This window comes from Alexandromys fortis, unplaced genomic scaffold (assembly GCF_014885135.2).
Source record: "Alexandromys fortis isolate MF-2015 unplaced genomic scaffold, M_Fortis_MF-2015_v1.1 scaffold_250, whole genome shotgun sequence".
Classification (NCBI taxonomy): Eukaryota; Metazoa; Chordata; class Mammalia; order Rodentia; family Cricetidae; genus Alexandromys; species Alexandromys fortis.
The window spans coordinates 1,047,563-1,073,578 of record NW_026068128.1 but is presented as its reverse complement, the minus strand read 5'-3'; the positions used below and the strand labels follow the sequence as shown (position 1 = coordinate 1,073,578).

At 39.4% G+C, this 26,016-nt stretch overlaps 1 protein-coding gene across 3 annotated transcripts in view; it reads left to right on the top strand.

The window, feature by feature from the left end:
- Positions 1–26,016, top strand: part of Usp47 (ubiquitin specific peptidase 47) — a 96,379-nt gene that overhangs the window by 5,447 nt on the left and 64,916 nt on the right. Inside the window, exon 2 of one of the 3 annotated variants that reach the window (XM_050125895.1) lies at positions 17,513–17,572. The exons of the other annotated variants lie outside the window; for them this stretch is intronic. Coding sequence (XP_049981852.1) covers positions 17,513–17,572 — 60 coding nt within the window. The remainder of the gene's footprint in view (positions 1–17,512; positions 17,573–26,016) is intronic. 3 annotated transcript variants of the gene reach the window in all.

The window sequence follows — 26,016 nt, the reverse complement described above, 5'->3', positions numbered from 1 at the left end:
AGTCTCTACTTAGAGTTCATCTATTTATTTGCTTTAGCTAGAACATGGTTTTATTTCCCCTTTTCCTTTTTCTCAGGTATAACTCTTCACTTAGACATTCTAAAGTGTCTCTTGTTCCTTTACCATTTTGCAGCTCTGCAACTGCAATTATTTTATCTCTCAAATGTCCTTCTGGGTAGTTGCTCTGCTTCCAGGATGGCTAGCTCATCTTCAGTATACCTTACTAGGGTTACTTTGTTAAACAGATGAGAGTTTGCCTTAGGTGCTTTAAATGCTTACTTAGTACCTCTGATGGCAAATACTTACCTCCATGTTTTATTTTATTTTTTTTAAAGATATTTATTTATTATGTATACAATATTCTGTGTGTGTGTGTGTATGCCTGCAGGCCAGAAGAGGGCACCAGACCTCATTACAGATGGTTGTGAGCCACCATGTGGTTGCTGGGAATTGAACTCAGGACCTTTGGAAGAGCAGGCAATGCTCTTAACCTCTGAGCCATCTCTCCAGCCCCTTACCTCCGTATTTTAAACTAGGATTTTAGTAGTGTTCGTAGAGACTTCTTAATTGTAGAGCCCTCCTTTGCTTCCCAAGTGTTGACTTTAAAAGGCAACCAGGTTGAGTTCATAATTTTCAAATTTTTCTTATTTTTCTCTATTACTAGTTTAGCCAAGTGGTCCTTAGTAGGTGGTAGGGGATGTGTTTAACAGTATTGGGATGTACAGATATGAGCAGGTGATGTGCTACTAGCATCTAGTAGATAGAAACCAGGTATGCTGCCAGAGGTCTCTGTAGGGCCAGGGCAGCCTCCTTAACAAAGAACTTTAAGTCTGACATGCTAGCACACTCCTTTAATCCCAGCACTCTGGGAGGCAGAGTCAGGTGGATTTTTGTGAATTTGAGGTCAGCTTGGTCTATGTAAAGGGTTCTAGGACAGCCAGGGCTACATGGAGAGATCCTGTCATAAGAAAGAAAGGAAGGAAAAAAAAAAAAAAGAAAGGAAGGGGGACTGGAGAGATGGCTCAGTGGTTAAGAGCACTGACTGCTCTTCCAGAGGACCCACCTGGCAGCTTGCAACTGTCTGTAACTCTATTTCCGGGGGATCTGACACCCTCACATAGACAAATATGTACATAAAATAAAAATAAATTTTAAAAAGGAAGGAAAGAAAGAAAGACAGACAGACCGACCTGTAGCTGTGTCAATAGGACCACTGTTGAGAAGCCCTATATTGTAAAACCTCTTCAGTGTAAATGTTTGCTCTTATGTTCAAACCTACCACATTTTTGTTTTGCCATTGTAAGAAACTGCTATGGCCTTCTTACCTGCTCCAGCTGAACCTGTTTGTGCTGCAGCTTCTCTGAGCTGGAGGCTGCCTTGATTTACAAACACAGCAAATTCAAGGTTGGTTTTGACCAAGGTGAGACCCTTTCTCAAAAACAAACAAAAACCCTAAACTTTAGTAGAAGAAAGTTTTTCTATGAAAAGAGAAAAGAAAAAATAGAAAACAAATGAGAACAGCCCACAGCCAAAGCAAATTAATAGACTTAAGCCTACATAGTTAGAACTCAAGAGAGAACAGAAAAAAATGAAGGAAATCACAGAAATTAAAGTTACTTAAGCAAAGTTTCTGGAACAGTGAGATAAATTACAAAGTAAGCAGGACTGGCCAGAACTTAGCACTGCAGATAAAATAGACGTACACTAGGGAGTGTAATGTAGACTGTTTGGAATTCCAAGGACCCTCCAGGTATTGGGGAGGGGGACAAGAGCGAGGTGGGGTGCTTCAAAGTAGAAGCTCTTGTGTTCAACAACATCACAAGAGTAGAGGAATGCCTTCAAAATTTCAAAAAAAAAAAGTTTTTTTCTGGTTATCTCTCTTTGGAAATGCTGGTTCTTTTCTACATATTTATTTTCCTCTGAATTTATTTCTGTTTGCTTGTGTTGCATTTTGTCTTTCATATAGGTGCTTTTCTTCAAAGATCTTTGGGGGTCTATGTTAACTTAAGAAGGTCCTTAAGGCAGGATAGAAATACTGCCAGCTAGTGTTTGTGTTTTCCCTGCATGGTGACATGTCTGGAAAATTTCCTAACAAAGTCCCAATAGCTTAGTCTGTTTGGACTGCTGTAGCAAAGTATAATAAGCTAAGTAGTTTTTAAATAACAGAAATTTGCTTCTCAGAGTTTTGGGGGCAAGGAAGTCCATAATAAAGGTTTTCCTTATTCAAAACCAGCACCTCTTCCTGTGTCTCATAGTGGAAGAGAGTGAGGCAGGTCTCTGGGACATCTTAAAGAGACTTTTTCTCTGTGCCCATGTGAGTTAAAAAACTCCCAAAGGCCTCACCTCCAAACATAATCATATTGAAGATTAGGGCTCAATGTATGTATTTGTGGTATGTGAGGGTGTTGGTGGAGAAACCTTTAGACCATAGCATCTAGGAACACATCAGTTTCTTATTCTTTTCTTTTTGATTTTTAGAGACAGGGTTTCTCAGTAGCACCACCTGGCCACATCAGTTATTATTTTTTTTTTTTTAGATTTGCACAGAAAACTCTTTTGCACCACACCCCTTCACCAAATTTCTTAAAGATACTCGCTGCCCTACCTGACTCTTGATTTTCTATTGGTATAATGTAGAAGGGGTGGAAAGTAATTCTTCTGTCTCAACCCGATTGTGTTTTCCAACTCTGAAGTCCCAGCATTATATCTTTTAGAAATTGAAATTGTGAAATAAAGTATTATAAGTTGTTACTGGTGTTTGTCCTTTGTCCTCAGACAGGACAGAATTCTAGTTCAAATTACCAAGGGCCAAATACCTTGGGCAAATTACTTAAACTCCTCTAAGGACAAGAGTAATAACCTGCTGATGTGGGAGAGGGTTGCTCAATAGAGTATCATGCAGTTATTACCTCCATTATCACCTCCGTCCTTACTCCCGCATACCAGCATCCTGTGCTGTGCATTGTGCAATAAATGTTTGGTGATTAGATTTAAAGGTAGAGTTCTGATTACGACTCATCAAGCTTAAATATCTTTATATCCATACTGCTAATTTTACATAATTTTTAGATTTGACAGATTTTCTTCTGTGATCACTTAAGATCTATTTTTGTTGCTTCATTTGAGAGCTGGAATGTGTAACGAGTACAGATACTAAAAATTAAAGAAAAGGTTTATTAAGCTATGAAATCCTGATATAATATGGTCCGACATATTTAAGTAGTTGTTAAAATAATTTACTTGATTAGCGGGTGCCTTAGTAACTTCTTTATTGCCATGACAAAACACTATGTCAAAACCAATTTATAAAAGAAGACATTTAATTTGGGGCTCAGGGTTCAAGAGGGTAAGAGTCCATTTCTATCATGGTAGGAAGCTTGGTAGCTGGAGCAGTAGCTGAGAGCTTATATCTGATCCACAAGCAAGAAGCAGAGAGAACTAACTAGGAATGGCATGGGTTTTTGAAACCTCAAAGCCCACCCCCAGTTGCATACCTCCAACAAAGCCACACCTCCTAATCTTTCTCAAACAGTTCTAACAACTGGAGACCAAGTATTCAGGTACATAAGTCTATGGGGGGCATTCTCATTTAGACCACACATAGGTTACTTGCTCTTGTAAGGATTTGGTGGACTGTCATTGCTAATCACAGTCCATGTTGAGAACTTCATGGTGATGCTCATCTTCTTTAACTCTGGGGTAGAATTATTGACATGGATAGAAGACACTGTCTCTTATCAGTTGTGTTATGTTTTAGATTTAGACCTATAGCCTTTCAGGGAACTGTGCCTTCACTATTACATGTAGTGTTTATTATTGAGAAAATTAAATAAGGGCCGTTAGGTGGTATAACTTAAAAAAAAAAAGGCTAAGTGATATAATTAAGAAAAGATTTTAAGAGAAATCTTTTAAAGACAATCTGATACCTTGGTAAGATGATAGGTTTTCCTTTAGGGAAACCATGAGTCCCCCAGCTTCCATTGCTGAAACAATATACCTAGTATAAACAAAAGGAGGACTTTTTGGCTTACAGTTTCAGTCCATGGTTGTCAATCCCCATTGCTGTAGGCTTGTGGAGAGGAAGTGAGGAGAAGAACCATTAACCTCTTGACCACTGATGAGTAGAGATTGAGCAAGTAACCAAGGGACTAGATGAAGATATATTCTTCTAGAGCAGCAGTTCTCAACCTGGGGGTTGCAACCCCTTTGGGTGTCAAATGACCCTTTCACAGGGGTTGCCTAAGGCCATCACAAAACACAGATGTTTACAATTCATAACAGTAGCAAAATTACAATTATGAAGTAGCAACAAGAATAATTTTATGGCTTGGGTCATCACATGAGGAAGAACTGTATTCAAGGGTTGTAGCATTGGGAAGGTTGAGAACCACTGTTCGGGAGTGTGCCTCCAAGATGGCATGCTGGAATACACCTATAATTACAGAACTTGGGAGGTAGTAGTGGGAGGATCACAAGTTCATGGTCATCCTTGGCTATGTAGAGTTTGCAGACACCCTGGGTTTTATGAGAACCTGTAGCATGAATTCTAATTGTTCTTAATAATAAAAGCTCGTAGTCAACTATGGGGTGAAAGCTGAAGGATCAGAGAAGCAGTGGCCAGCCACTAGAGTTCTTACCTTTACACCATTGCTTAGATCAAAGAGGCGATCCTGTCTTCTGACTGCCTAGACTGCTTGTTCAGACTGCAACCTCAGACTGACTGCCGCTCAGTCTGCCTTCACAGACTGAATGCAGTACCTTATATTCTTCCCTGTCCAACCATATCACTCCTGTTTCCACTTCCTTGGGATTAAAGGCGTGTGATCCCAAGTGCTGAGATCACCTTTGTACGAGCTCTGTTTCTTTTTTTAAAAAAAATATTTATTTATTTATTTATTTATTATGTATACAATATTCTGTCTGTGTGTATGCCTGAAGGCCAGAAGAGGGCGCCGGACCTCTTTACAGATGGGTGTGAGCCACCATGTGGTTGCTGGGAATTGAACTTAGGACCTTTGGAAGAGCAGGCAATGCTCTTAACCACTGAGCCATCTCTCCAGCCCCCTCTGTTTCTCTTTGAGACGGGATCAACCAAGTGTTTCCCAGGGTGGCCTTGAACTCACAGGGATCTGTCTGCTTTCAGGCCTCTTGTCTCCAGAGTCCTGGGATTAAAGGTGTGTGCCTCCACTACCTGGACTCTAGTGACTTAACTCTGTACTCTGATCTTCAGGCATGCTTTATTTATTAAAATACAAACAAAAATCACCACAAGAGACAATGTTTTAAAACAGACAAAAATGCCTCCCGTGTTCCAAGAAGTCTCACCTCCTGGTTTCTGCTAATTGGCAGTACTAAAAATCTATCCATAGATGAACCAGTTGATGGTGGAGAGTCCCCAGGCTCCAGTCATCTTACCAGGGCTGCCTTTAACCCAAGAACCTTCAGGGTTCAGATCCAGAATGTAACAATCATGTTTATGATTTAAGAGAAATTTTTAGTATAACCAAAAAAAATTGTAGTTTTACTTATAAATTCCTTTGTCTCTGAGTGATACTTATTTAATGATATATATATATACTCTATATTTTCTTAATGAATATCTTTGTTACTCTTGCTTTTGAGGATTTCATCTAGTTCAAACCTGGAGCTAACACCTGTCAAGAACCAGAGTTGCAAATATAAGAAATGGCCTCATTCTAGATGCCAATCTAGCCTAAAAGAGAGACTGACGTGATCAAGACAAATGCGCACTCCAGGGATACTGTGGGGCTGTAAAAGGGAACAGCTGGCTTTACTTGGGGGATTCTAAGAGAATATAACGTTTGAGCTGGACCTCAGAGGATGAGTATACAGAGACTGAGAAGAGCTGTCAGTTGCAGGGAACAACATTGAGAACATAAAAAGTTGTAATGCATTTTAGGAAATGACAGACAGTTGCACTGTGGTCAATGCTTGGGCCGAGAATAGGTGCATAGTTCCGGTGGGCTGTGTCTAAAAGTTCCAGAGGCTTTGTTTTATCTAGTAAGGTTTTAGATTTTTATTTTACAGACATCAGGGGGCAAGAATTTTTGTTTGTTTTCTAGAAGTTCACAGAATACCTTAATTTTTATACAGTTTAGTTACTGAAACTTGCTTATGAAAACAATTTTTAATGTCTCACCAGTTTCTTTTTCATTTGAAATAGGTAATTAGATACTTTTTGTTTATTAATGAAATGTTTTGCATTTTAGTGTATTTCTACAAGAGAGTTATTTGCTAGAATGACCTTGGACATTATTATTTGATGACTCTAGAACACACATGCATAGCATCTTGAGTAGGCTAGCTAGGTAGGTCTCTCTTGCCTTCAGAAAATGAAACCAGCTGCAGTCTGGTGGTGGGGTCATGTCCAGATCTGTTTGCGAAATCCTCAGCAGTTTCTCACCTACTGTTGTAAGGAAGTTTTACAAGTGAGAAGTTAGTGTGCTAAGAATAACTTCTGATTTTCACTGCAAGCCACACACAGACCAGGATGGTGTGCTTCTTTCTTAACCTTCTGCGTTGGAGTGTGCTGGCGAATGTTTCTGCAACTGCTGTTTCCTTAGTGTTTTCCTTGAATCTCTTTGTGAGCCTTGGGCTTGATAAGAGCCCTAATATGTAAGATCGGGAATTCAGTTCTGGAGAGTTGGCTCAGAATTGGGAGCAGATACTGTTCTTTCAGAGGACTTGAGTTTTCTTCCCAGCACCCATGCAGGCCCTCAACCTCCTGTACCTCCAGCTCCAAGAGATCAAACACCCTAACATAGAGTACTAGTCCCTATTAACTCTGTTTTCCACTTCTTTCTGGACTAGAGGGTGACCTTGGTATAGCAACATCAGAGTGATTCCTGTGGCACCCCTCAGGAATGTTTTTAATTGGGGATAATATTCTAAGGATATCTCAGAAAACCTTAGAACTTAGAGAAGTTCTCTCCTATACAGCCTTCTGTCTCAGCCAGATCCTAGCTAGCTGTCTCCAATCGGATTGCTTTCCTTAGGTTTTGCTGTGTTCCTCATATATCTTTAAGTGGAATCACATAGTGTGTGACACTTTTTTATTTTTTATTTTATTTTTGTTTTTTTTAAGACAGGGTTTCTCTGTCGTTTTGGAGTTTGCCCTGGAACTAGCTCTTGTAGACCAGGCTGGCCTCGAACTCACAGAAATCCGCCTGCCTCTGACTCCTAAGTGCTAGGATTAAAGGCGTGCAGGGCCACCACCACCTGGCACAGTGTGTGACACTTTAGAGATTGATACGTTGTTACTTGTCTCGTGGGGTTTTGTTTTTGTTTTTGAATGCTACAATTTGTTTATATATTTACCAGCTAATAGACATTGGGGTTATTTCTCTGTTGTTGCAGTTGTTTTGCATTTTCAGACAGGGTCTCACTTTATAGCCTTTGCTGACTTGGAACTTACTATGTAGACCGTGGTGGCCTTAACCTTACAGAGATCAGCCTACCTTGCCTCCCTGAATGCTGGGATTACAGGCATGCACCACCATGCCAGCCAGGTGTTACTACAATTTTAATGATTCTGAATAAAATTTCCACATTGTGATCTAGGGGATAGGAGAATGAGGTTGACGAGGATATACTTTTTGTATGGAAAGTTTCTATTTAACTTTGTAAGAAACTGCCAAACCCATCTGAAATGCATGTACCATGTTCCTAGTCAAGGAAGTGCAAGAACCCCAGGAACTCGGCATACCTTTGCTCCCTGGCAGCATCAGGGCCTTGTTGTTCGTTGTTTGTTTTGTTAAGTCCATATTTTAGCTCTTAGTATGAAGTAGTGTGATTTTGATTTTTATCTCTCTAATGAAGAATGACACAGTGTAATTTTGCCTGAGCTTGATTTGGTTACTTAGTAAACCTAATTCTGCATACTTTGTGCAGATAATGAGCTTGATAAAATCAAGAGAGAGGGGAACAAGAGACTATTCTAAAGAGTCAGTGTGACAGTTTGATGACACTAGTATAATTTCCTGGGCTCTTTGAGAAAGGAGTCTGCATAGTACCTGTTTGATGAAGAGGATGATGGCTAGAGAATCAGAAAAAAAGGTCAGTAGTTTAACTTCATCTGAGTGCTTTTCTGCTTGTTTTGTTTTGTAGAGATAGAGTCTCTCTACATAGCTTTGGTTGTGTTGGTACTCTCTCTATAGACCTGGCTGGCCTGGAACTCTCGGAAATCCTCTTATCTCTGCCTCCCAAGTGCTAGGATTAAAAGTATGCCCCACCACACCCCACTGGGTCTTTTTCAACTGTCTCATGAAGGAGTATTATCACATAAGCTAGAAAAGTTGTTTCTAATTTAATTACATGTCTGTACAAATTTTGCTTATCAGATTGATTTTTTTAGCCCTTGTGAGAGTTTGTGCAAATGAAAACAAAAGACCTTTTCACATTTTTTCAGTGTGATAAAATTCCTACTTTCTCTTTATGAATAATCCTTTGCATTTTGAGATAGTATAGGTGGTATTATAGTCAAGGATTAGGTGTTTCTTAAACCTGTTCTGAGGACGTAGTTCCATAATGAATGATATATCTGGCTCTCATGGCATTATGATGCACTATTCTGTCATCTCACAAAAAATGACACAGAGACATTATTATTTATGAAAGCTTGGCCTTACTTAGGCTTGTTCCTAAGTAATTCTTATAGATTAAATTTTAACCCATTTTTTTTTTAATCTACAGTGTTTTTGTTGTTGTTTGGGTGCTTTTGTTTTGCTTGTTTGTTTTTTTAAGCAGGTAGTAGTTTATTTTTTTATTGATATTTATTGAGCTCTACATTTTCTCTGCTCCCCTCCCTGCCTCTCCCCCCCCCAACCCTCCCCAAGGTGCTTGTTTGTTTTTAATGTGGCTAGGTTACTCTACTCTCTATTCTGTTTTCTGTCTGGCTGGTGACTCCGCCTTTCTTCCTCCCAGAGCTCTCTCTGTCCAAAGTCGTACCTATGCTTCCTGTCTAGCTATTAGTCATTTAGCTTTTTATTAAAGCAGTCACAGTGACACATAGAAAGGAATATTCTGCAACATTATTAGAATTTAGACGGCTATCAAGAAATTCATTTCTGATACCTTGTCCTTGAAGACCCTGAGCCAGAGCTGGGTAGAATTGTGTAGGGATTACCCAAACAAAAGCAATAATCACCCTGAGGACTCCAGCCAGGTGCTCTGACTTCAGCAAGGTGCTCTCGTGCCAAAGGCCAGTCATAGGGATAGACAGCTTTTAATTTCAAAAATCTTAACATTTCTGAAATGGAATACCTCCATAATCAGAGCATTCTAAGACTCTTGTAGTAAAGTTATCATCCATGCTTTTTTAAAGTAAAATGCATGGTGGCCTGGGGTGTACCTTACAATGCTTGCCTCTGAGTTCAATCCCCACCACCACAAAATAGTAAGTATGGTATAATAGACAGTAGGTAGGTAAGCAGCCTTTAGAACACAGAACATTGAGAACCTGTGGACAAGTCAGTTGTATCACAAGCTGAGTCACTCTTGTCAGCAACAGCCAACTTATAGAGATACCTAAGCTGAAGTCAGAAGCACAGATGACAGGAATGGTAAAGGACTTAGTATTTACCTCTTGAAAATAATGTTAGTTGCTAAGTTTGTTACTTGTGCATTATTAGTAGATAACGATGACCAACTATTTAGCAGGCAGCAATGGGAAGACCATGAGCAGAGGAGAAATGATGTTTGTTGTAGTTTTCATGCAGCAGACAGGTTGACCTTAGGAGTTATCTGAGGGCCTCTTGCTCCTTTATTATTGTAAAATAACATACTTGGTCTGGTGACCCAAACATCAACCACCTTTGAATATTATTTATGTTGTGTGTGTTGGTAGGTTGGAATTTAGTTGTCAAATATACCATCATAGTTCAATAGTTTACATACTAGTTGTGCTGGCTAGTTTTATGTCAACTTAACACAAGGTATAGTCACCAGCGAGAAGGGAGTCTCAGTTGAGAAAATTTCTCCTTAAGTGGGCTATAAGTAAAGCTGTGGAGCATTTTCTTAATTAGTGATTGATGGTCCATTTTAAGTGGTGCCGTCCCTGGGCTGGTGGTTCTGGGTTCTATCAGAAAATATACTCAGCAAGCCATGAGGAGCAAATCAGTAAGCAGCACTCCTCCATGGCCTCTGGTTCAGCTCCTGCCTCCAAGTTCCTACTCAACTTGAGTTTGTCTCAGTTTGGGTTTTTATTGCTGAAAGGAGACACCATGACCATGGCAACTCTTATTAAAGAAAACATTTAATTGAGGTGGCTTGCTTACAATTTCAGAGATTCAGTCCATCTTGGCAAGGAGATTGGTGCCATGCAGACAGACATGGTGCTGGAGCTGAGAGTCCTACATCTTGACTCTGAGGCAACAGGAAGTCAACTGACTGTCACACCGAGTGAAGCTTGAGAACAGAGACCGCAAAGCCCACCCCACAGTGACACACTTTCTCCAACAAGGCCATACCTAATAGTGCTACTTTCTTTGGGGACCATTTCTTTCAAACCACCATAGTCTGTCCTGACTTCCTTCAATGATGAGCAATGATACGGAATCAAATGCACCTTTTCCTACTTAAGTTGCTTTGGTCATGCTGTTTCATTGCAGCAATAGCAACACTAATCACTAGTCTTTAAAGTTCTGAAACTTTCCTACAAGTTGAATAATTCATTGCAGCAACTGAAAATACGCTACATGATTAACATGAGTTCTGGAAGTTTATGTCAAATACTTTCAAAGACAATGGAATGTAGTTGCTGGAGGGATAAAAACACTAGTACAAAGAACAGGTATAAAATTATTTATAAGCATACTTTATCTAAGTCAGCCTGTATTTTATTATTTGAGTGTTTTTATGGTATGTAATTTGGAAATATATGCCATATATTAACATAATTTATAACATGTTTATTAGTTTAAAATCAGAAAATCTACCATGGTGCATTGAACAAAAAAAAACTAAAGAAAATTTATTTATCACAGACTTTACCCACAATTTCTTTACACTTTATAAACTTTAGAATAGGCACAGAGTGGGTTTTATTTGTTTTTAAGAAAATTCTATATATGAGGATTTGTATTTAGAAAGCAAATTAAAGCAGGGGAATGGGTACCATTAAACTTTAACAAAATAGTAAAAGTCTTTACTGCACTATTTTTTTCAAAATTGGTTTTAAAAACTTCTACTCTTTTGAGACAGGGTTTTTCTGAGTGGCCCTGACTGTCCTGAAACTCTATGTAGATCAGGCTGTCTTTGAACTCAAGAGTTCTGCCTGTCTCTGCCTCCCAAGTACTGGGGTTAAGTACATGTGCCACCATATCTGGCTGTTGAAAATAAATTTTTCTAAAGGGTTCTTAAGGAATACTAGGCCAATAATAACTGCTCTATAATTCTTATTGCTTATCATCAGTATTTTAATATAATTTCGATATGGCACGTTTGCTTAAATTTTCAGAATATATTAACAGATATTTTCCTACTTGTTTGTTTGCCATTCTGTATCATATGTGATCTTTTTAATGTTAACTTTTAAATTAAGTGAATCATTTGCTAATGTTTGAATTATCCAGATTTGTCCATAAGAACAACAAGGGGTTCTTATGTTCTCTTGATATATCTTGAATACTTATTTGAGTACTTAGTTTTTTTGTACTTTCTCAGACTTTTCTACCAAGATTCTGGATCCTAGAAACTAAAATCAAAGACACTGATGTATCTGCTGCTAGAAATATGCCATTGCTTCTAAGTTCTCAGTGGGCACAGCTAAATAAGTATATGCATGTGAGCATTTGTAAGAGTGGAATGTGTCTTTTATATCACCAAGATTTTATAATAAACAGATGGCTATATTTTTTAACATCTTTTGAAAGATTTGTTTATTTGTATGTATGTGTGGGGGCCTACACATGCCATTGTACTCACATGGAAATCAGGATAACTTGTATTTTTCCTTATACCATGTGGATTTCAGGGATTAAGTCTTGGCAACAAGCACCTTTACCCACTAAGCCATCTCACTGAGGGGCACTTAGGCTTCTTCCACTTTTGGGTGGTTATTAATATACAGTTATGAACAAATATCTACTGGTTAGCTCTCTTCAGTTTTTGTTGTTGCTGTACCTAGAATTAGAATTTCCAGCTTTATAAACAGGTTTATTATTTCATTGTATATTTGTTATTATATAAGCTAACATATTTACTGTAGGAGAGGCATGTCTATGGCCTTTCATTTCCGCAGCTTGACTATGACAGCACAAGTGGTTCAGATACAGGCCCAGCCAGGCATTGTTTTCATGTGGGGACCATAGTACCAGATACCGGAGGTCCATATCTTCACCTTGGTCTTGTCATAGAAGAAGCAATTGTTCTTGAGTGTTGGTATATTGCAATTTTCTTACTGTTTTCCTAAGGGTGGCACCACAGTAAGCCCTGAATTTATTGATGATCCTAATGTTCTTAGTGCATTCAGCCACATCACCATGACCTAGGCTAAGTCTAGACAGAAGTTTCTGTCCTTATTCCCACAGCCATTCAGTTCTAAGTAAACACTCAGAAATAATAATTATAAACTGTTTGACCTGTTGCTCAGGCTTATTACTAACTAGCTCTTATGCCTTAAATTCACCCATAATTCTTATCTGTGTTTAGCTGTGTGACTTGGAACCTTTTCTCAGTAAGGCATTCTTGTCTTGCTTCCTCTACATCTGGCTGGTGACTGAGTCTCTGACTTTCCTTTTTCCAGAATTCTCTTAGTCTGGTTTCCCTGCCTATACTTCCTACCTGCTACTGGCCATTCAGCGTTTTATTAAACCAGTATGAGTGACAAATCTTTACAGTGTACCAGAGCATTATCCCATAGCAGCTAAGCCCACAGAGTCTATAGGCAGTTTCATCAACTATAAGATGTTACATTTTTGGAAAACTTACTGTAAATTTCAACTATTAATCAAGTACCTGTTACTGCTGGGTGATGATTAAGTTCAGCCCTTACCTGGCTGACACCTGCCTAGAAGGGAAAGACGGGCATACTTGCTTCCTTCCACTTGGCTTCAGAAGTAAAGAGGGTGCTCCAGTCTGCCCACACTGTCTTTTTGAACATCTCCCTGATTAGGGGCTGGGGACTTCTTATTATAGCCAAGTGAGTGTCCCTCTTGGCAGTTGGTGGGGGTGGGGCAGGGTCAGTTTTGTTCTTGGATGATTGGCTGTGATAGTGTGGTCGTTAAAAGTTTCCTATTTAGTGAAACTGCTTCTTTCCACATCTTTTCTGAGTTTTTAGTCTGTACTCACACCAGATGACTGAGTCACAATCCTGAGGATTGTACCTTATTGTACCACCCCCTCTGCTTCTCTGCCTTTCTCCCCCCTCCTTCCTTCTTTCCTTTTTTTGTTTTTGGTAAAATTTTTACTTGTTTGATTTGAAAGTATTAAATATTTTGAAGATTGGAGTATTGTATGTAGCTTGAATGCTGTTACAGTGCTCTTTAGTCACTAAATAAATGCTGGTGTTTTGTTTTAACTTTAAGAGGCTTCTCTTCTTTCTGAGCATTTTCTTTGATAGACTGAAGTATATCTAGAGGGTCTTAGAAGCTGGGGTTTATCATAAATCTTCTCCATTAGGGTATCCTTGTCCTTCCTGCATTTTTTTATATACCACTTTCAAATTGCTTGTGGTATGTGTGTTGATGTATGTAAATATTACATGATCTTGCTTGTGTTAGCTTTTTTCGGGTTTTTTTTTTTTGGCCTCTTGCATGTATTTGCTGTAGACAAATTGTTCTTTTTGTTTGTTATACTAAAAATACATAAATATACTAAATATAAAATAAATACATAAATATACTAAAAATAAAAATACATCTACACATTTTCATAGATGATTTTCATGGGTTCTGATGCTTAGCAAATTGCTTTTATTCCCTTGATTATCTTTTTATCTCATGACTGGGAGGAAGAATGAGAGGATAGTACTTTAATTTTTTTACTTTATATATGTTAGTTAAATTTGCCAAATTTTTCTCTTTTAAGATTTAAATTATATAAATAAGTACATATACAATGCTAAAAATATATAGGTTGGCTTGTATTTTGATGGTACCTACTCTTAATTCACATCAAATCACATTTGGGATGTTTGCAGTTTATTGCTATTTTAAGCAGTGGTAATTGCACATTCCTACGTATAGCTACTGTAACTCAAACAGGAACTTCTCTAGGAGATAATCAGTAGATAGGTGGGTGGATGGATGGATGGATGAATCCATAGGTAGGTAAGCAGGAAGGCAGGTGAGTATTTTTTAATGGTGAGAGTGGTAGGTTGTATGATAAGCATTTTTTTTGTTTGTTTTATAGGTAATGTAATGTCAGAATTTCCTGAAAGTGGTATCAATTTACATTCACACTAAGAATGAGAAGTCTTGAAATGTGATTATTTGCGTGTCTTTTTGTTAATATTTTTTACACATTTCAGCATTTCTTTGTCAGCTGTCCTTTTCCAAGGAGCTATTCCTGCCCTCTGCAGGGTACTTTCTGGTTATGGCTCAGGAACTAGGCTTTTTAGTTGTATGTTTTATGAACATGGTTTCCCAAATCTTAACTTTTTGCCCTTTCTGTTTTGTTAATTCTACACATCTTCAATTTTAACTAACTTAATGGTCATTTCTGAACTTTTTAACATATACAATTCTTCCAAGCTTAAAATTTTAAAACTATTTTGTAAAATTTCTAAAGTATTTATAACTTTTGTGTTGTCATTTAGGCCTTTAATGTACCTGAAATAGGTTTGTTTTCATGTAGGACATAAGATATTCTTTAAATTTTGATGTATTTTTCCCCCTCAATGAATGGGTATTTGCCATTTACTAAAAGGCCCTACTTGGCCTGAAACTCTATGTAGACCAGACTAATCTAGATCCACCTGCCTCCACTTCCTCTGGTGCTGGGATTAAAGGCACCACCACACCTGATTAAAAAGTTTTTTACCCAACCAAATTCCTATGTATATTTGGTTCTAGAGAGTCTATATTTTAGCTCTTATATTTAAGACTTTTATCTGTTGAATTAATTTAAAATTTAAAAGAAGTGTTTTTGTTTGTTTGTTTGAGACAGGGTGGTTTTACATAGTCTAAGCTGGCCTGGAACTCATTCTGTAGACTGGCTTTGGACTTGCTGCCATGTGCATCAGTTAATTTTTATAATTATATGATTTTTTATTTCATTCCTTATAAAGAGCTTTCTGGCCAAAGTTAATCAGTAACTAACAATTTTAATGAATGTAAGGTTTGGTTTCTTTTTTCTTTTTTGGTTAAGTGGGGGTTGGGGGAAATGTCCTGTCCTTTATGTCTTGACTCAAAGTAGATTATTTTTAGAAATGAAGGTAATAGGGGAGGTATTTACTGCTGAACAGGTGGCTACAGGAACTGGAGATGTTTGAGGGAGAAAAAGATGAGGGGTAGCAAGATTATAACGGTAAAATGGCAAGAGGTGAGCTGTTCTGATTATCTTCAGCTGTGTAACTATGATGTGGGATGTCCTTCTGTATATGTGCTGCTTTTATTGGTTAATGGGTAAAGCTGCTTTGGCCTATGGCAGGGCAGAATATAGTCAGGCCGGAAAAGATATAGAGAGCGAGTCAGCAGAGTCAGAGAGACACCATGTAGCAGCTCAAGAAGCAAGAGGTAACAAACCATGAGCATCGTGGTAAAATATAAATTAATAGAAATGGATTAATTTTAAATGTAAGAGTTAGTTAATAAGAAGCTTGAGCTATTGGCCAAACAGTGTTGTAATTTGGGTCTGGGCAGCTGGGAAACGAAGAAGCAGTCTCCTTTACATAAGTACTGTTCCTAAACTACTTCTTTCTCATAGAGTAGCAGCCTAGGCAAGGCAGGTGGCACTAACTTAGTTTTCTGCTGTATGGCATCAACCAGGCAAGAGTACGGCTGGAAGCATCTGAAGGAGTTTTTGGACTGTGTGCTGTTGATGCTAGTTGTCAGCTAGGATCTCACTGGGACTGGGAGTAGTATATCTATATATGGCCTTTCCTTTTGACTGCTTAGCTTCCTTCCAGCCTAAAAGATGTGTTGTAGGGCTGGAGAGATGGCTCAGTGGTTAAGAGCATTGCCTGCTCTTCCAAAGGTCCTGAGTTCAATTCCCAGCAACCACATGGTGGTTCACAACCATCTGTAAAGAGGTCTGGCGCCCTCTTCTGGCCTTCAGGCATNGTAAAGAGGTCTGGCGCCCTCTTCTGGCCTTCAGGCATATACACAGACAGAATATTGTATACATAATAAATAAATAAATATTTAAAAAAAAAAAAGATGTGTTGTAAGAGCATGGATCTGAGAGCAAGCCAGGAGTCTAAAGTCCTTTCTAACCCAACCTTGGAAGTCATGTTGTAGAGCATGGGAGTCACTGAGACCCGCCTCAAAAGACGTGACATTAGATTCCTGATTTTACTAAGAGTCATGTCAGATAATTAGGTGCACATGTTTTGAAACTGCCACAGTGAAAAAAAGGGGTACGCCTATCAAGGGAAAAACAGTCTGGGTATCATGGTCAGAAATGCTAAGAGTCTGAGAGTGACAGGTACCTGACTGCTCAGGATTGTTAATGGCCTGCTTCTCACCATATAATGAATCCTCCAGGGGAATAAGAGCTTTGCTCATTGTTACATTCTAGGCAACTAAAGCAGTGTTAATAACTGATTGCAGGTCAGGTATTATTTTGTGAAAGATATAGTCAACATTCTGTACAAACCTGCACTTTGAAAACTAATCGTTCTGTCACAGAAAAGTGAGTATTAAAGTGTATGAAACAGAATGATCCTTTTGGATAGAAACTGAGTCACTGTAAAATGGAAAAGGTTTTGGTGTGGCATATATTGAATTGCTAATGATTGCTATCTTAGAATTGTTTTTTAACTTTGTCTCCTGTAGCCCAGGCTGCCCTTGAACACATTATGTAGCTGAGGAGACCATGATCCTCCTGCTACATCCCCAACCCTAGAGTCACTGTTTGAAAACTGATTACTGCTACTAGAATTACATTTCTCTTGTAAAGACAAAATGGCCTTTAATTCAGTGTGTTCTCCTTATTAAGCAAAGGAGTATAGAAGAAGCATGGATATGTAGACTCAGGGTTTAAAGAAAATGCTTCTTGATTATTAGTAACTTTCATTTCCTTTTGCATACAAGTGTGCGTTTATTTTCTTAGTTGTAAAAAAAAATGACCTATAGTAAGAGGTTTATCTTAAAGGTGAATCTTGTTAAAATGTGCCAGTTTCCATGTGAGCCTTACTATCACTGTACCATAGGTTTTCATTATGCATAGAAAACTGATACACAACATTACAATTGCAATATAAATTATGAATGAATCCCAGATGGTGTATAATATTGTAATTATATATATTTTATCACAGAATGTCTTTTGCTTTTATTTCACTTATGCCTTATTTTTATTAAATAATTAATTTTGTTCTTATATGCCATAGGATGTATTTTGGAGATGCAGACAAAATATCTTTGATGAAATGAAGAAGAAATTTTTACAGGTAGCCTGCTGATGTCACTGCTTTAGTTTGGTAGTCATCAGAGCAATAACAGCATGCATGTGTTTTTGTTTAATAACGAAGCATGTTTTCTGCTTGTTTGGCTATTTTATTCCTATTCAATTTTAGTAGCACAGAAGTCATCTTAAATGAATTTTACTTCTGGTTTGTCCTTTGTAGCAAGTGAATAAGGAGGAAGGACTAAAAGAAGTCATCAGCAGAGCCCTTTGTTACACATTTGGATGTAGTTTTTGCTTATTGTTACAGATATATTTATCTTCTGCACTATTAATAAATAATAGAAAATAAATATGTACACTGCAAAAACCCAAGACTGCATTTCTTACCTCATAGCTGTTATGATAAAAATAAAATACTGTGGATCCCCGCGGGGTGCAGCAGCAGAAACAATACAGGTCCCTGAGTGGCGGCAGTGGGCAGCAGGCCATAAGACCATGGAGAGTACATAGGCAGCTAGTCCCAGGCAGGGAGCCCCTGAGTAGCTCACGGGCCATGCAGGGCAGCAAGTCCCACAAGAAGTTGCAGCTGCTGCGGGTGAGAGACAGAAGATAGACACGCTATGCAGAGTCAGGTTGGATATTTATTTAGTGGTTTATGGAGGGGAAAGGGAGAAGGAGAGAAGGGGGAAAGAGCAGAGAAAAAGAGAATCAGAACCCAGTGCGGGGGCGGAGAAGTGGGGAGAAGGGAGTGAGGCAGAAGCTGCCTCTTCAAGAGAGGGATGGAAAAAGGAGGAAGATCCGCCCAGGGGAGGGGGGAGTAGGTAGGGCTTGTCTCTTAAAGGGACAGAGCAGACCATTACATTCCCATCTCTTTTTTATAGTTAAAAAGGCGGAAGGTTAGGAACAACATGTTAAAGAAATTGGGGCGGCAGATTCTCAAGATTGCTTCCTGCTTGTTTGTGGGCATTGTCTTGGTAGGGGGAACCTGAGAAGGCTGGATGCTAGTCACCTTCTGGGGTAGCTAGTGTCTTTGATCCTGTCTGGTGTTTGTGGTATGGAAATGTCTGGTGTCTCTTACACCTGCTTAAAGTATTGGCAGAACAGAGGTCAAAGACCTGTTTAAGGTGGAGCCTTCAATTCGACTCCCTGAAACTTTTCTAAGAGTTCTTTGGGCTTGTGAAAACATAAGTTTTAGACAGTAGCATACTTATATCAGAATGACTGTGACAGACATTTTGCATAGTGAAAGGCGCATGAGAGAGATTTGAAAACTTATACTTGTTGAAATTTGTTTGGCAAGGCTGTCCTTTTAAGCAACAAAACCTCAGCTGTCAAACTGCATCAGAGATCTGAGAAGGACAAAATTTTACTTGAGTTGTTGATTAAAAAATGAGAGAGAATTTATTTGGTTAGTACCTAGAGCTACTCCTCAGGGTCCTCCATGGTCACTGAAGGATGTATTTGATTTTTGCTGTTTAGCACAGGGGCTGCCAGGCCCCAGAAGGTCCTGTGGGCTAAGAATTCTGTAGGAAGACAAGCCTACCTTGACCTGAGTAGCTAGGCTGTTGATTCCTGCAATTCTGTCCATATCTGGAGATCTTCAGTTTAGTTGAAAGGCAGTTTTGCCCAGTTGTCAGCACTTGTTAGTTGAAACAAATTGCCAATGGACGTTGTTCTATGCCCATTTGTCTTTTGTCTTTTTTGGAGGAAATAGAGTGCTGCTTCTAGGAGCCAACCTGTCTCTTTTTGTTATGAAAAGTTTATTAATAATTAAATATTTAAATGCTATATTCCCCAGATCTCTGAGCAGTTGAGGGCTGTTTATCAGGTATAACCACAGTAAAGAATCTACTTGGAGAGCTGGGTCCGAGCTTGACTGTACTGATTTTCAACTTAACAAGTAATATTTACACTCGCAAAAAGACAGAAAGAAGAATAAACTGCTTGCAATAGAAGGTTGATGGCAGAACTGACAACAGTAGAGAACAGCTTAATATATTTTAAATCAGGGTTGGATTAAATATACCATATTTTTATAAGAAACATAAAAGTACATACCAACTTAAAACATGAGACTGCTTTGTAGTCTGGAATGAGATATAACGAACAGACAATTATAGCATTTAACAGTAAACATAGGGGCATTTAAATTACATGTGTGCACAAACACACAGAATGAGCAGGAATTGGGTGAAGTGGATGCTCTTGGTGGGCCCTACCAAAGGCATGCCACTGTGCAAAACACACAGGTAACATATTCAACACCAGGGAACCAGGCAGGGAATACCTCAGTAAAGATGGTGGAACTTGGTCACCTGTCCTGGTTCTCAGTTAAGATGGTGATAACTGAGCTCAATCAAAATGGTAGTGGTCACATGTTTTTTTGGAGACCTAGAGGTGTGATCCACCTTGTTCCCAAGCCACCATGCCACAAGCTGCAAAGGGGAACAGAGGCTGGAATTGAAAACAGCTGCCTCGTGGATTCAACCAATCTTGTAGGTAGCAGTAGCAGAGACAGTTTGAGAAAAAGTGGAGCTGGCGGGACACCAGCAGAGCATTTTTTGAGGGTTTATACCATAGCTGAAAACTTAAACCCGGGAAAAACATCACAGGTCCTATAGAAGAGCATCCTCTCTCTATAGGCAGGATGTGAAACGGCAGGTAATACTGTGTCCTCCCTCTACAAATGGGGTGTTAAAGCCTGACTGGCTCCAGTCTAGGTGACTCAGAAGCCAGCGAGAGTTAGATGCTGCTCTGAGCGGTCTCTCATGGTAGGGACCACTTATGAGTGGTCCAAAAGAAAAGAAAAAGAAAGGAGAAGGAAAAATCTGAGGGACCCCAAATTGAATGCACTGCATTACATGTTCAGTACTAGCGTGGGAGGACCAACCCCAGGTTGTCCAGTCACATTCTTAGCCATGGAAAGCAGCAACGAGCTGTGAAGGCTGTGGTTGGGGGCCGGAAGGGGAAAACTCACTACCGAGCTGCTGGTGTGCGTAGAGGTCGGCATTCAGGCAGATAGGACAAGTGGTTGTTGTGGGGTAAAAACACCTAGTTCCAGATCCCGGCCCCAGGAAAGGGGCAGAAGAGCCTCCTTAGTCTCAGGCACCAATGTTATGGTTTAAGTAAAAACGGTGCTGTTCCCTGAGTGGCAGCAGGGGTTCCTGAGACCACAGTGGACTATGAAGGTAGCCAGTTGCAGGCAGGGAGCCTCCGAGTGGCCCATGGGCCATGAGGGCCAGCAGATCCAAGGCAGGGAGCTGCATGGCAGGTCAGAGACATTTTTGTGGCAGCCAGTCCCACTAGAAGAGATATGGATAGGCATGCCATGCAGAGTAAGTAGGTATTTATTTAATCAGAGGGGAAAGGGAGAAGAAGAGAGGGAGGGAGAGAAACAGGGGGAGGGGAAAAGTGGGGAGAAGGGAGAGAGGCAGAAGATGCCTCTTTTCGAGAGCAACAGAGACAGAAAGGGAAGGAACTCCAACTAGAAGCCTAAGGAAGATCCACCTGCCTCTGCAGTAGACAGGGAAGGGAGTGGGCGGGGCTTGTCTCTTAAACCCCTACTTAAGTAGGACAGACCATTTCAATAGCAGCTTCTGCACCCAGAAGTAGAGAAATGGACTGTGCATGCCAGCCTGAAGAGAAAATGAGTTGACTCTTGAAATGAAAGTAAAGAAGACATTTCACAGTGTTTTAATTCTTTAACTATTTTCTCTCAGAAAAATAAAATGTTGATAACTTTAAATTTTGCTATTTTCTACATATAATGGCTGAACACATGCCATCAACTAAGTACTTTACTTTGTGTTTTTAAATACGAAATGTCTAAGAACTGTTTTGTTGATTGGCTTTTGTGTTTTTTGAGGTACAGGGGATTGAATCTTGGACCTTAACCTCATACCAACTAGGCAAGTCTGCCTCTAAGCTATGTCCCCATCCCCTTTTTAAATTTTTTTATTCCAGGTCAGTCTCACTAAGTTGCCCAACAGGTCTTGAACTTGGAATCTTCCCACCTCAGCTTCTTGAGTTGCTAGTATTACAGTAGATCCTGGTCTAGCTTAGGAACTAGTTGTTGTTGTTGTTGCTTTTAAAGACAAAAAAGCACAATGTTGATGCCAGTAGCCTCAAAGTTTGATTGTTAAGAATGAAAAGAAAAAGAAACAAGGTGATTTGAGAGAATTATACATTCAGTGTGTACTTAGGATTGCGCATGTCAGCTACTTCTGTATTCTCCTAGGAACAGAAAATACTGTTTCCTCTTCAATTATCCTAACTACTTACTTTTTACGCCAAGGTTCTATCCTCATTTTTACATTTTGAGTGTTCCTTTCTAGCTGTGCTGGGAAATCAACTGTTTGTGCAATAAATTTAGAAATAAGCAACAGGCTTCTAATGCAGTTCTTAGGGTTACTGCCAAGTGTGTGTGTAAAATAAGTAAATTTGATTTTGACTGTACTTTCCTTGTTCTTGGCTCGGCTTTTCATTTAGGAAACTTTTCCCTTTCAAAACTTCATCCTAAGTGTATTTACTTCCTAAATGGAAGCTTCTATAGGCTTTTAGAACTTTGTAGCTTCTCACCTTGCATTTTTAGAACTCTTTGGACTGACTGTAATGGTCTGTCCTGTCTCTTTAAGAGACAAGCCACGCCCACTCCCTCTCCCATCCCCCCCTGAGGCAGGTAATTCTTCCTACTTGCATCCTGAGTCTCTTCCTTTTTCATCTCCCTCTTGAAGAGGCAGCTTCTTCTGTCTTGTCTTCCCCCCACCCTCTCTCTCTCTCCCTCCGTCCCTCCTTCCCTCCCTCCCTCCCTCTCCCTTGTCTCCCTTCTCTCTCTAAAAACAGAAAAGAGGGGGAGTGGGGGTGTGGCTTATCTCTTAAAGAGACAGAACATATCATTACACTGACCACATTTGCTCCCTCCCGCAAAACATAATCTGTCTCCAGTATGTCCTCACTCCCATGTCCGGGCCAGCCTCAACAAAATACCTCTTGCAAGGGTAAGGATATGGGGATTTAAAATATAGTAAAGAATATAAAGACTCAGATGAAAATAATAAAACAGAGAAACAGTAAGGAGGGAATTCCAGTGAGTGTTTAAAATACCCCCTGATCCAAAAAGGTAGGAGTGAGACAAAAGACTGCATTAACATGATACAAGGAAATGACTATACCACTTGAAAGTCGTGGGCTACATTTATAGTTAAACGCTCTGTTGCTAGAACAAAATAAGTCACACTTACACCCTAGACCAAAACATTCTGTAAGCAAACCACTCCCTGGAACTGGAACTTAGTTGGATCCTTACAGTTTTGTTTGAGGTAGGAACAGATCTATTTCTCCTGGGGTAAAAGTCTTGCTATTAGCCACACCTGTTGACAATGACCTAAAACTCTCTGACCAACATCTAGGTGGTTCCTTTGTTTTGAGGTAGAAGCATAATAACCTTGAAGGAACTGGAGGCGAGTTTTTAACTCTTTCACTTTAGGTCAACATGAAAACAGGTTCATATTTTCGGGCCTCCACACTCCCACCCCACTCCACCCCCCATCGACAGATCTTTCTATAATAGTTTGCATGTGCCTGACTGTATCTTGCCATGTTTTTGCTATCTACCGCTCAGGTTTCTGTGCGATGAAGTTTCAGCAAGGACTCAGCTATCGAGCTCTTTTCCTTGAGGCATCATGACTTGGCTCCATTCTTCTGGTAGTTGGCTTTGGATGGAATGTCCAAGAATGCTATTTTCATGTATCACAACCTACCTCAGTGCTTCCACTCAGTGGCCATTTTTGCCTGGTGGAGGCTGCTGATTTCTTATGGCCCAGCATTCAGTGGCACAGTGGCACACTTTCTGATGGTCCTAAACATGGTTACAAAGCCAACTCAAATTCATGAGAAGGTGGAAACGGAGAAATAATAGCCAAGAGTTAGCATTTTGTAATTCTCCTGAGGATAATACTGATTTTTTCTTTCGCTATAAGTACCACCATTCTAAGGTATAGCCTTAAAGAATAGGCAGCTGTTCCAGTTGTCTCAAATCTATTAAATAAATTTTTACATTTAAATGTTTTAGAAAACACTTAAATTTATGTTGCAGAGGGATTTTGCTCTTGAAAAGCTGTTTAGTATAAAATTACAATATCTTATTTATAATACCTTTCGGTGGATGAAAAATTTTAACAATTCCCAAATTTAAGGTGAGCAAAGGAAAAAAATTTTACGGGGATTTCGAAGTTAGGTGAAATGTATGGTGGGTAGCCATGTGTTAGATTTAATTATAGGTGAAATAAAGAACAAATCAGATAATTGGTTATAAATAAAGTAATGGTTTACAAAGGGCTAATCTAGACCTTTAAAGAACATTATATTTGCTTAAATTATACTGTAATTGACTTCAGGAATATGATGGGCCTGGAAAGTTGAGAAAACAGAATGGGTACAAAGCTTTATCACATAGTTGTTTTTAAATTTTTGTGGGCTGGGATTGTAGCTCAGTAGTCTATAACTTGCTTACCATGCCCAATGCTCTGACTCAATCCACAGTACTGACTGTTAGGATCTGTCCTGTCAGCTGGATACCCTGTCCCCTTAAGAGACAAGCCCTGCCTACTCCCCGCTTCCGTGGCCAAGAGGCAAATGGCTTTTCTTCCTCCTCCAGCCTGCACTCTTTCTCTCCATCCCTCTTTCGCCACTCTCTATTTTCTTCTCTCTCTTCTCCCTGTCTCTCCCTCTCCCCTTTCCCCTTCCCTTCCATTAGCTACTAAATAAACTCTATACCCAGACACTATCTGCATGGCATATCAGTCTGTCTCTCACCCCAAGGTGACCAGCCATGGCCTCAGGGGACTGGCTGAGGCCTGGGGGACCTGCTGGGGCTCCAGGTGGTCCTCCACCTGCTCCTCATGGGACCACCGCCCGTTGTGGAACCAGTCCCCCACCATATCTTTTTTTTTAAAAAGAATATCATTGGTTCCATGACTCAGATCCTCTTCCCTGCCCCCAAAAAAGGCATAATCAGATCTGGCCTAGGAATCAGTAAAATAGATAAATTTTACTTTTAAAGTAAACTTCATCCATGCATTAAATAATACTTTTCAATAGAAAAAGATAAATTATAGCCTGACAGAAAAAAAGAATTGTGTGATATAAATCAAGAAGTGTAAAATAGCATGTCTAACTCTGATTCAGTGACTGTGTCTAAGAAGCCTGAATGTGTGCATAGAAATAATATTGGAAAGATGCTCAGTAAAATGTTACTGGGTGTCTCTTGAAATACAAAATTATAGATCATTTCTGTGTCTTTCTTTAAACCCATACATTTATTTATTTATTTTTAGAGATAGAGTGCAGTTCTGTCTGATATGAAACTCACTATGTAGACCAGGCTGGCCCTAAACTCAAAAAGTGATCTGCCTGCCTCTTCCTGTCGATTTCTGGGATTCAAAGTAGACACCACTATGCCCAGCCTCTTACTGTTTTTTCTAATATTTATTTATTATGTATGCAGTGTTCTGCCTGTGTCTATGCCTGCAAGCCAGAAATGGGAGCAAATTTCATTACAGATGGTTGTGAGCCACCATGTAGTTGCTGGGAATTGAACTCAAGACCTCTGGAAGAGCAGGCAGTGCTCTTAACCACTGAGCCATCTCTTCAGCTCTCCTCTTACTGTTTTTTAGTGGGCAGCATAATTATGCATAAAAAACAATTATTGCCACTAAAGGAAGTAAAAGAACACGTAAGATTAAATTTTGTGTTTACTGTAGAACAATGCTCTTTATGTAGGTTCTAGTGTAACTTTCCTGTGTGTTCAGGTGGGAGAAGAAGAATCTAGTTGTTTACTCTCACGCATTTTGAGGAAGTTGGCAGCTGGGGTTATATAGAGATGTGATATTGCTATAGCACCATTGCTAGTATATTACTCTGCAGCATTTTCCATATCTAGTTCGTCTAAGGTGTATTGGAATTACAAAGCAGATATTTGCTGGTTGTGGTTGCGCGTGGAAGACTGAGAAAAGTTCAAGGTCAGCCTAGTCTAGGATTTGTTTCCAGACTCTGTCTTGTCTCAAAACAAACAAAAAAAAATCCAAACAAAAATGTATAGTTAGTAGTTGAAATTATTTTGAGTTCACCCATTTATTATAGACCAGATTTCTTAAATCCTTATTTTTATTTTATGTGCATTAATGTTCTGTCTTCATGTATGTCTGTGTGAGGGTGTCGGATCTCCTAGCTGTTAAAAACAGTTGTGAGCTGCCACGTGGGTGCTGGAAATTGAATCTGGGTCCTTTGGAAGAGCTGACAGTGCAGGCACCACTTTTTTTTTTAAAGATATGGTTTATGTTTCTTAATTTGGATTTCAAGCATTTAATATAATCCATTCTATGTGTTAATATCTCCCTTAAAAACACAGTTGAAGGCTTTTCCTCCTTTTCATGGGTGTATTAATAATGCCCTCTTTACAGTTTTATGGAGAAGGTATTTCTCATTTTC